At 40.0% G+C, this 10,297-nt stretch overlaps 1 protein-coding gene across 1 annotated transcript in view; it reads right to left on the reverse strand.

Moving 5' to 3' along the window:
• Positions 1 to 9,786, reverse strand: part of cacng3b (calcium channel, voltage-dependent, gamma subunit 3b) — a 38,818-nt gene extending 29,032 nt beyond the window's left edge. Inside the window, exon 1 of the mRNA XM_046865767.1 lies at positions 8,829 to 9,786. Within this exon, the coding sequence (XP_046721723.1) occupies positions 8,829 to 9,039 (211 nt within the window). The 5' untranslated portion in view covers positions 9,040 to 9,786. The remainder of the gene's footprint in view (positions 1 to 8,828) is intronic.
• Positions 9,787 to 10,297: the final 511 nt, after the last annotated feature.

Raw genomic sequence — 10,297 nt, forward strand, 5'->3', positions numbered from 1 at the left:
ATACATTTTCACCAGTCTGCTTTTAGAAACCACATACAAACTCACACAATCCACAATCACTTTGTACTGCAGTTTGCACAAACACTGTGTACAAGCAATATAATGTATGCATGTGTATAAACATATACAGTATCAGTAAAATGTTTGGCCACAGTGGTTTTTCATTATTTGTATTATTTCCAACATTTTACATTAATACTGAAGATGTCCAAACTATGAAAGAACATGTATGGAATTATGTAGTAAACCAAAATGTTTTAAATAACATAAAATATGTTTCATATTTTCGATTCTTCAAAGTAGCAACCTTTTGCATTGATGACAGCTTTGCACACTCCTGGCAGTCAGCTTATGAGGTAGTCACCTGGAATAGTTTTCCAACAATATAGAGGAGTTCCCAGAGGTGTTAAGTGCTTGTTGGCTGCTTTTCCTTTATTCTCCATTAGATCAGGTGATTGTGGAGGCCAGGACATCTGATGCAGCACTCCATGACTCTCCTTCTTAAACAAATAGCTCGTACATAACCTAGAGGTATGTTAGGGGTCATTGTCCTGTTGGAAAACAGATTAAGGTCCCACTGAGTGCAAAGCAGCTGGGATGGCATATCCCTGCAATATGCTGTGGTAGTCGTGCTGGTTAAATGTGCCCTCAATTTTGACTAAATCACCGACCGTGTCACCAGCTAAGCACCCCCACCTCCTCCCTCATGCTTCACAGTGGGAGCCACACATTTAGGAAACTTCCATTTACATTTACCCTCTGTACATCTAGCAAAGACATAAGCAAGTCCTGACCCACACTGTAGCTATTAAAAAGTGTTTGACGTTTGAAATCTGAGAAGCATGTATGTAAATTGTTTGGAGGCTGGTAATTCTAATAAATGTATCCTTTGCAGCAGAGGTAGCTCCTGGTCTTCCTTTTCTGGGATGGTCCTCATGAGAGCTTGTTTAATTACAGTGTATAATGGTTTTAGAGGCTGCCCTTGGGGATACATTTAAAGTTCTTAAGATTTTTTTTTGTATTTGCTGCCCTTAATTTCTTAAAGTAAGGATGGATTGTCTTTTCTCTTTACTTAACTGAGTGTTTCTTTCCAGAATATACATTTCTACAGTAGCTGTAGTAGCACTAATAGGTCTATTGTCTCTGTACTTAACCGTTCCTTTGCACAAAACAACTGATGGTGTGAAGCACAATGAGAAGGCAAAAAGTGAAACAAAAAGTGTAACTTGACAAGGCACACCTGTGAATTTAAATCCATTCCAGGTAACTATCTTGTGAATCTGATGAGAGAATAGCATGAGTATGCCAAGCTATCACCAAAGCTAAAAGTAGCTATTTCAAAAATCAAAAATACAAAACATATTCCGGGTGTGTCAGAAAAGTATGTGAGATGGTGCAGGACATGTATGAGGACAGTGTGACAGCAGTGAAGTGTGCAGTAGAAACAAAAGACTGTTTCAAGGTGGAGGTTGGACTGCATCAAGGATCGGCTCTGAGCCCTTTCCTGTTTGCAGTGGTGATGGACAGTTTGACGGACGAGGTCAGACAGGAGTCTCCATGGACTATGATGTTTGTGGATGATATTGTGATTTGTGGTGAGAGTAGGGAACAGATTGAGAAGAGCCTGGAGAGGTGGAGGTACGTGCTGGAGAGAAGGGAAATAAAAGTCAGTAGGAGTAAGACAGAGTACATGTGTGTGAATGGGGGGGAGGGCAGTGGAGTGGTGCGGTTGCAGGGAGAAGAGGTGGAGAAGGTGGAGGAATTCAGGTACCTGGGGTCAACAGTGCAAAGTAATGTAGAGTGTGTTAGAGAAGTGAAGAAAAGAGTGCAGGCAGGGTGGAGTGGGTGGAGAAGAGTGGCAGGAGTGATTTGTGATAGAAGGGTATCCGGAAGAGTGAAAGGGAAAGTTTATATGTTGTATAGAATGCTGTATGGTTTAGAGACAGTGGCATTGAGTAAAAGACAGAAGGTGGAGATGGAGGTAGCAGAGCTGAAGATGTTAAGGTTTTCATTGGAGTGACAGGGATGGACAGGATTAGAAACTAGTTTATTAGAGGAACAGCGCATGTTAGACGTTTTAGAGACAAGGTGAGGGAGGGGAGATTGATATGGTTTGGACATGTGCAGAGGAGGGACATGGGGTATATCGGTAGAAGAATACTGAGGATGGAGCTGACAGGCAGGAGGAAAAGGGGAAGACCAAGGAGGAGGTTTATGGATGTGGTGAGGGAAGACATGCAGGTAGTTGGGTTGAAAGAGGCAGATGTAGAGGACAGGGGGGTATGGAGACGGATGATCCGCTGTGGCGACCCCTAATGGGAGAAGCCGAAAGAAGAAGAAGAAGATTACGTTTTTGTTTTTGTTTTTGCAATTTCATAGTATTAGTACAATTAGTACAATTTATCAGTATTACTGTACAATGATTATAAAAATAAACAAATAAAGAAAAAACATTCAAGGAAAGTTTGAAGTCCAAACTTTTGACTCATACACTATATTCACATACCATAACATCAGCCATTGCATAATCTTCTAGAAACAAATAAATATAAAAGAAGTACTAATCATCTAATGCTGTCCTCCTAATGCTAACTGGTGGCAAAGTAATCAAAGAAGTTCAAAGATTAAAAGACGTCTCTTTCCCATTAATTTAATTGTCATTGAGACATGAGGGTTTTACCACAGAGGAGATAAAAAGAAATTACAAATTTCACCCATAGAAATCTATCCTGTCTGGACTGGACTTGTGTATGGTGTGAGTGAAGGGGAGGTCATATTTTATGTTTTTGTAGGAATTCTAATCGCGATCAAATTATCTGAAAATGTAAATCTTGTGAGGACATTGGACTGGTCCCCATGAGGAAACAATATGTTTGGCAGTCCAGTATTGTAAAAAGTTCTGTCTGATACGGTAAACCTGGAAAAAAAACCCCCACATGAACAGGAATAATAGTAATGAATTAAGAGTGGAAACAAACACAGTAATACATAAATAAATCTATTCCATGTGTGGCTGTCTGTTAGTTTAGTGTCTGCCATTTATTGAAGTGCTACTTAAACAGAGGCTACAGTATGCAGACACACGGTGATAGAAATCATACGTGATTAACAAGATTGATCTTATTAATAAAACTTTTAATACTATTTTTAACAATAAAAAATCATTTCATTATCAGATTTCAGTTGAGATCGTAAGATGCGACCTATATCTCGATTCCAAAATTTAAGATTTGTCTCAAATGTCAGCACAAAGACCTGAACTTGCAGTTCAGCGAACCCTGACTTCAACATGCAGCTCAGAGACTTGAGATACAATTCAGATGTCTGCTCAGAAACTTGAGAATTGTCATGTACCGCTTAGAAAATCGAGTTCAATCTCTTGTGATTTATCAGCTCTGAGACTTGCCGCAGACTTGTAGCTTAGAAAAAAAAAAAACTTGAATATGCAACACAGATTCATGTAACTTAAATGCTCAAGCTCAAAGACTCAGGACATGACTCAGATATCAGCTCATAAACTCCAAACAAGTGGGCGGCGCGTTATAGCCGACAATACTAAAGCTAAAAATCTTATGGAATGGAATGACCACCCACGTAAACAGTCACCATCGCTTCCACTTCCACGGAATGCAACATCAATAAGCTACTTTGTGCTTGATAAGGTTTCTCCAGTGGGACGTCTTTCAAAAAGACTGGCTGAGGATATACATAGAAAGAGGGTCCTGGTGACTCCTGGAGATTGACAAGTGTTTAAATTTTTCAGCTTATTCTTTCCTTTTTTTCCCTGTTTGTATGTTGTTGTTGTTGTTTTTTTATTTGCTGGCTTGATCTCTTTGCCAGTTGTGGTTCCACATGTAGTCTTATGTGAAGGGTTTTCCCAGTTTTTGCTCCACCATATGTAATGTGTGTATTCATGTGCTCATTATCTGAATCCATGCCACAGTGTTTTGAGTGATGCTGCACAATATCGTTACGGCTATGCAAGCTGTGTGGTACCATGTTGTATGAGTAGCTCTGTTCTGGAAATACGATCCTTCCTATTGTCTTTTGGTCACCTAATTGGTGCTATTCTGACAACGTGCTTTACCACACCTGCGATTTCATCATGAACATCAAGTTCACAAAGAGCAAACATGATATTCTGCAGGAAACTGGGCAAATCGGCCAGAGATACGATTGATATGACATACGTTTGACAAACAGCAAGTCTTTTGAGGTGTTTCGAGGGGTACGCGTGCTTTAAAAGCGGAAGAGCATCAATAGAAGATGACGAGAGATCAGGAAGACCTTCAACAAGCTCAAACCCCACAAAATGTTAAAACCAATTGGCAACTTGTTCTTGAACAATCCACATGATCTCACTTCCACACCCACTCTACTTGCCAGATTTCACTCCTGCAGACTTCGCTCTCTCCCTGAAGATGAAGATCCATCTCAAAGGTCGGCGTTTTGACATTATTGCAGAGATTTAGTGTGAATCGCAAAAGGTGCTTGAAACGCTTCGAAAAGAAGACTTCCAAGACACATTCCAGAAGTGTCAGGAACCCTGGGAGCGCTGTATTGCTGTGCAAGAGGAATATTCTGAAGGTGATAAATAAAGTACTTTCTTGTAAACAGAGCTACTCTCAAAACCTTTTAATACCACCTTGTAAAGTGTTGTACCATCAAGTCCAATGTCTTTGAGTAACTGACCAGTGACTTGCCATTACGAAGCTCCATTACCTTCTCTGCAGTTAGCATTCTCAAATCCCTCTTCTTATTTTTGAGGAATACTTGAAGAGTACATAAATGGTACTTATCCCAGAGCTTTTTTGTAACAGAAACTGTTGATCACGGGATGGATCCATTTTTCCAGTCGTGGTGGTGCTCCAAGTTGTGACTGTTTACTTTGCCTGCTCGGTTGACGAGGTTCTTTGTGATGAGGAAGCTCTGGGTGCCCTGGTCCCAAGGATCTCTGTTTGTGATGATTGCTGCTGCCATTCCCCAGTGTCCATCTCACCTAATAGCTGCCTTGCATCAGGTTTCATGCATCTCTGCGGCTCAACAGCATGCCAGTATGGGTGTGTTTCCTTTAGAAATGGGTTGTAAGGTGACATTCACCAGAAGCAACTAGATTATTTGTTTCACCATTTCTTGATAAGCCTTAGTGAGCAGGAGGAAGAATGACTCTCTCCTTCTCTCTCTCCTGTTGTCTCTGTGTGTTCTTTCAGTTTCTCTCAGTCTCTTTTAGGCGGGAGAGGACTGTTTCCAAGGTGACGTGTGTGAGCTTGTGTGTGTGTGTGTGTGTGTGTATACAGTGAGTGATGTGAGTGTGTGTGACAGGCTCTGCTCTCCCTGAGGGCGGATTCTTCTTATCCTCACTCATTCTTTGTGCTTTTGCTCCCCCATTCCCCTGCATCCCCCACTAGATTTCCCTAAACGCACTCCTCTGAGACCTACTGCATTAATCACACACTTCTCCATCTCTCCATCGCAAAAACACATACACTCACAATAACAGTTACAGCGAGAGGACAGATACATAAAGAAGCAAAATCATAAATTATACATTATTATGTATCATTAGTGCGATTAGATGTCAAAAATGATTCTCAGTCGCATTATTCATAATTATAAAATAAAGGGCATGTCAGGAGTGTGTGCAGATGCAGATGCAAAATCTATCCCTGGGGTTGTTTAATTTTGAGATATACTGTATGTACATTAGAAGGGCATCAAGTCGTAAATGCAACAACTGTACTTGCAGAATATGAGCTGTAGTAGAACTTTTCTGTTCAAAACTACCTTCTTAGACATGTTACCTTGCAAAACAGAGGTGACAATGAGAAGGAAAAATTGCTGAGAAGACAAAGGGGGAAAAAAACATGATAAGATGATGTGCATCTTAAAGACACTCCTGCAAATGACTTCTTTCATAAACATTTATATTCTTCACATTCTTTCAGATTCTTTTAAGATTCTTACACACAGACCGAGTGATGCAACACCATTCGTCTTTACTTGGTTTTGCATTTTGGCCAAAAGCTCAGGCTTTTTTAAAAAGTGAGTCCCATTCACAGGCGGAAAGACATTCAAGAATATTCAATTCATTCTTCCAAGCACAGACTACCTGCTTTGACAAATGCACCATAGGCATGTAATGCTATTTGCGTATGTTAGAATAAACAAATCCTGCATCCTGCAATTTGCTAAACAAGTCTGTCAACAATTCATCCAGTCCTCATTTGTCAGAAACCAGACACTTCTAGCTAGGATGCAAATTTCTATATCGTTTTTTTCCCCCTTTTGCCCAGTTATCCAAAACGTCTCAGGCGTGATGGTGGCAGGCTGGAGCCGTGTCCTTGTCATAGTTAAGTACACTGATATAAATGAATATTTGTTAAATTACTTTCACAATTAAGCAAAACCGATGCATTTGCCCACTCTGCATTTACACATCCGCATATTCTCTCGTTTAACCAGCTCAAATTCACGACCAATAAATAGTCCTTAAATTTATGGGAACTGATCGCTTTACAAATCCCACGGTATATAACTCCTTGGCCAAACTGGTACAAATAAATACTGTGCTGTCTGCCTCAGCTCTGTTTTTGATTGGTACTTGTGTAAAATGTAAAAAAAAGTGCGATAATTACCACTTAAAAAAATTCTCATTTGACACCCAATGTGCAGAAACTAGCTTAGTGCACATTAAACTTAACTTCTTAAGCCAATTAACAATATCATGTCATATACAGCAGTAATGTATGTCTATAGTAATCGTAATCTCTGTTTAGAGACAGTTTGATTGTATGCATTTCTTAATAATGAGAAGATACCTGAAACTCTGATTAACAGATGACATCCCAGCTAGTATGATTACAAAAAGCTGGACCGGCATGTTAAAGACTTTTTGCTTTACACTGTTTAATGTGGAACTCTATTCAATAGTAAACACCACTGCAGAAGCATTTTTTTTATATGCATTTCATTCATGCAACCGTAGCCTGAAGGGTTTTAAAGCCCTAATGAATTAACCGTAAAGTTTTGAATTAAGACAAATAATAGTTGCTTTTCAAGCTTTTTTCACAGTCCCCACTGGTTTCAGACCTTTCTCTGATAAAATCTACTGGTCTATTAGAGTCCTGCTCTTTTATAATATTTGTGTACCAGCACCACTATTACCAAAATTGTTTAAGGGTCACTCCAGGGTCACTTTATCATGGCCTACCCAGTGCTCTGACCCCAACTTTCCAACAAGCAAACAGAAGAATTTCACTGCTGTAACCGATGTGATAAATAAAGAACTTTAGGCTGCAATTTTCATGAAATTCGCCAGAGCTGCTCTCTAAAGCGTTGCTTATTAACGTTCCTACGGCTTGATGCTGCTGGAGTGTTCACGGGTAAGGTGTCGATCAGAATGTAGTTACAAACATTTTCATGTGTACAATGCAATGACAAACAGCCGTGCACTGTCATAATTTCATAATTTATAATTAAGCCCCTCTGACTGATCGCTAGACCCACACATCCTAGTGTGGATGCATCAACATGATTCAGCTATCGTAAGCTACCGCTCAGTTAAACAATGCAGCTGTGGGCTTTATTATTGTAGTTATTTTTTGCAGTGACTATGACCAGATTTGTGGTGCAGTATGTCCCGAGTCATCATTTGTCTTTAGTAACTGGTTAAACCCCAGTCGGATTCTTAGTGGATCAATTCTATAATTTTTTTATGATCTAGAGCCTATTATAAGGGAATATAGATTACAAAGCCGAAATACACCTTGCATCTACTTTACAGTACTTAGAGTGTAGAGCGCACTACTGGAACGCTACACAGTGCTTAACCTACATACATGCATGTGAGAAAGAAACCAGAGAACCTGACATCAGTGTAGCTACGTAAAAACTCCATATAGGCATCACCCCAAGCTCAATCCAGAGACCCTGGAACTCTGAAACTGGTACCTGCCCTACCACCCTGATGACCAATTTATGTAACTGATTGAACAACATTTTAAAAAAAAGTGTCAGTTTTAATTTCTTACCCTTTTTTGTACACTACAAGCTCATATCCATAAACTGCCATCTACACTATTAAATATAAACTTTTGCCAGCCCTTTCTATAGTCTGTGTTCATTTGTGAAATTTGTTTTGTCTCCCATGTTAATGGCAAGCTCAAGCGTACAGGTAGGAAAGGTAATTTTTTCTCCAAAATGAGTGCCATTTATTCATTAATCTTTACGCTTTATCCTGGTCAGGGGTCCTGTTGGTTTCTGATCCTGCCTGCGAAGCAGGATTCCACCATGAATATGACAACAGTCCATTCTAGAACTCCACCCCACACACACATTATATATATACACCTACACAACTACATATACCACCCTAATGAGCGATTCTTTGTGTAGCATCACCATTTGGGAGGTGGGAGAAAACTACGAAACCCTGAGAGAAACCCATGTAGTCACAGGAAGAACATGCAGATCAACTCCACACAGTAACCCAATCTCAGGATCAAAGTGGGGACCCTGGAGCTGTGAGGCAGCAATACTACCCGCTGCGCCACCGTGCCGCCCACGTCTCTGTAATGAAAATATGAAACAATATTGTCGGCACGCACACACACACACACACACACACACACACACACACACACACACACACACACACAGGTGCATGAACACATACTCTCGTTCTCTTTCTCTCAGAAGGACTGTTATATTGATGCTTGGTGGAATGAAGATGGATTCAAATAAAATAGATAGTACCACTATCATACGGAAAGAGGTGGTCTGGGGAGATGGGGTGAACACACTGCCAAGGTGTAAGCAGAGTGCTTTACCTTCCAGGCAGCAGGTTCTCCACAATCCCGAGTGGGTCATCACTTCCTCGTTTTTCCTGCTCGTTTCGTTTTCATGGTTGACTTTGGTTTTACACACTCCTCTGGAGTAAAGCCAGTAGTCCGTCCCCACTGCGATTGTCATGAGGCTGAAGGCAGCAAACGCGCCCACTGTGGTGATGAGCATCTGCACGCCTCGGTCACACAGCAGCATCGCTCGACATGCAAAACTCAAACATACACAAATGTCACGTCTGAAGGCGCCGCTGGTCTGGGGTTCGATCAATTCATCATAGTGCTGTAGATTTGACACGGGGATGTGATAAAATGTTAGTGGTGAATTTATTGTTCACTAGATATCTGCTTAACTAGATATCTATCTCTTTTTTGACATGGGTGACCCTGTCTGAGATCTTTTTTTTTTTTTTTTTTTGCAATTGAAATTCCACCAAAATTTTGTTTAATTTTCTCTCCCTTGGAACCAGCAGGCCAAAAAGCTTTAAAATATCTCAATAATTAAAATTTCTTATAAAAAAGAAGCTTTTCCTTTTTTTTCTATAGGAAATCAGTTATTTTAAAAGCAACTGTCTTTAGTGTAACATTTTCCCAAGTCATAAGAACAGCCTGATAATATCCAACCTGCCGTTTTGACCCTTTTTTTGTCCTGGATCTCGACTGAAACCAAGCAACACAATAACAAACGAATGAAATTGTCCTTCACTTTGTTAATCCAGCAGGAAGATCTCTTTCCCCCGAAGAAAGCAGCCGTTTTCCTGCCGAGTCTCAGACCCAGGAATGAAATCTGCATCGTTTTCCCGTGCTGCCATGTTCCCCCGCTGTCAGAGGAACAAAAGTCGGTGTATATATATATATGTATATATATGTTCATTTATATATACACACACAGTGTGCTGAGAATGAAGACCGGCGCTGGGCTGGGAAATGAAGATGCTCCTGTCCTGCTGCTGCTCCTCAAATGTGACTACAGAAGCATCAGCGGCTTTAGGAGCGCTCTGCTATGGAAAGCCAAAAGACACACAACGCGCCGAAGTGATCCAGTCATTCCATATAGGATAAATCAGAAATCAAGTAATTAATAAAAAAAAAATCATAATAATATACTGTATATTATACCAATGTTGTACATTTATCTATACTCTATATGCACAAAAATTCCTATGAACAACATGCATTATATGTAGTTATTACAATGGACAGTCCGAATATTCGAATCTGATCAGCTAGAAAAAATATCACCAATAAATAAATAATACCAAACTGGAATGGACTGTATAACAGCCCGTCTATTAATAAGCCAACAATGCCTAAGAACAACATGCATTATATCTATCAATTTAAACTTTGGTCAGTCCGAATACTCGATTCTGATTGGCTGGAAAACAATAATACCAATCAGTAAGAATACCAATACATTTTAAAATAAAGTGTACTGCATGTCTTTTTCATTCAGC

Source organism: Silurus meridionalis, chromosome 14 (assembly GCF_014805685.1).
Source record: "Silurus meridionalis isolate SWU-2019-XX chromosome 14, ASM1480568v1, whole genome shotgun sequence".
NCBI lineage: Eukaryota > Metazoa > Chordata > Actinopteri > Siluriformes > Siluridae > Silurus > Silurus meridionalis.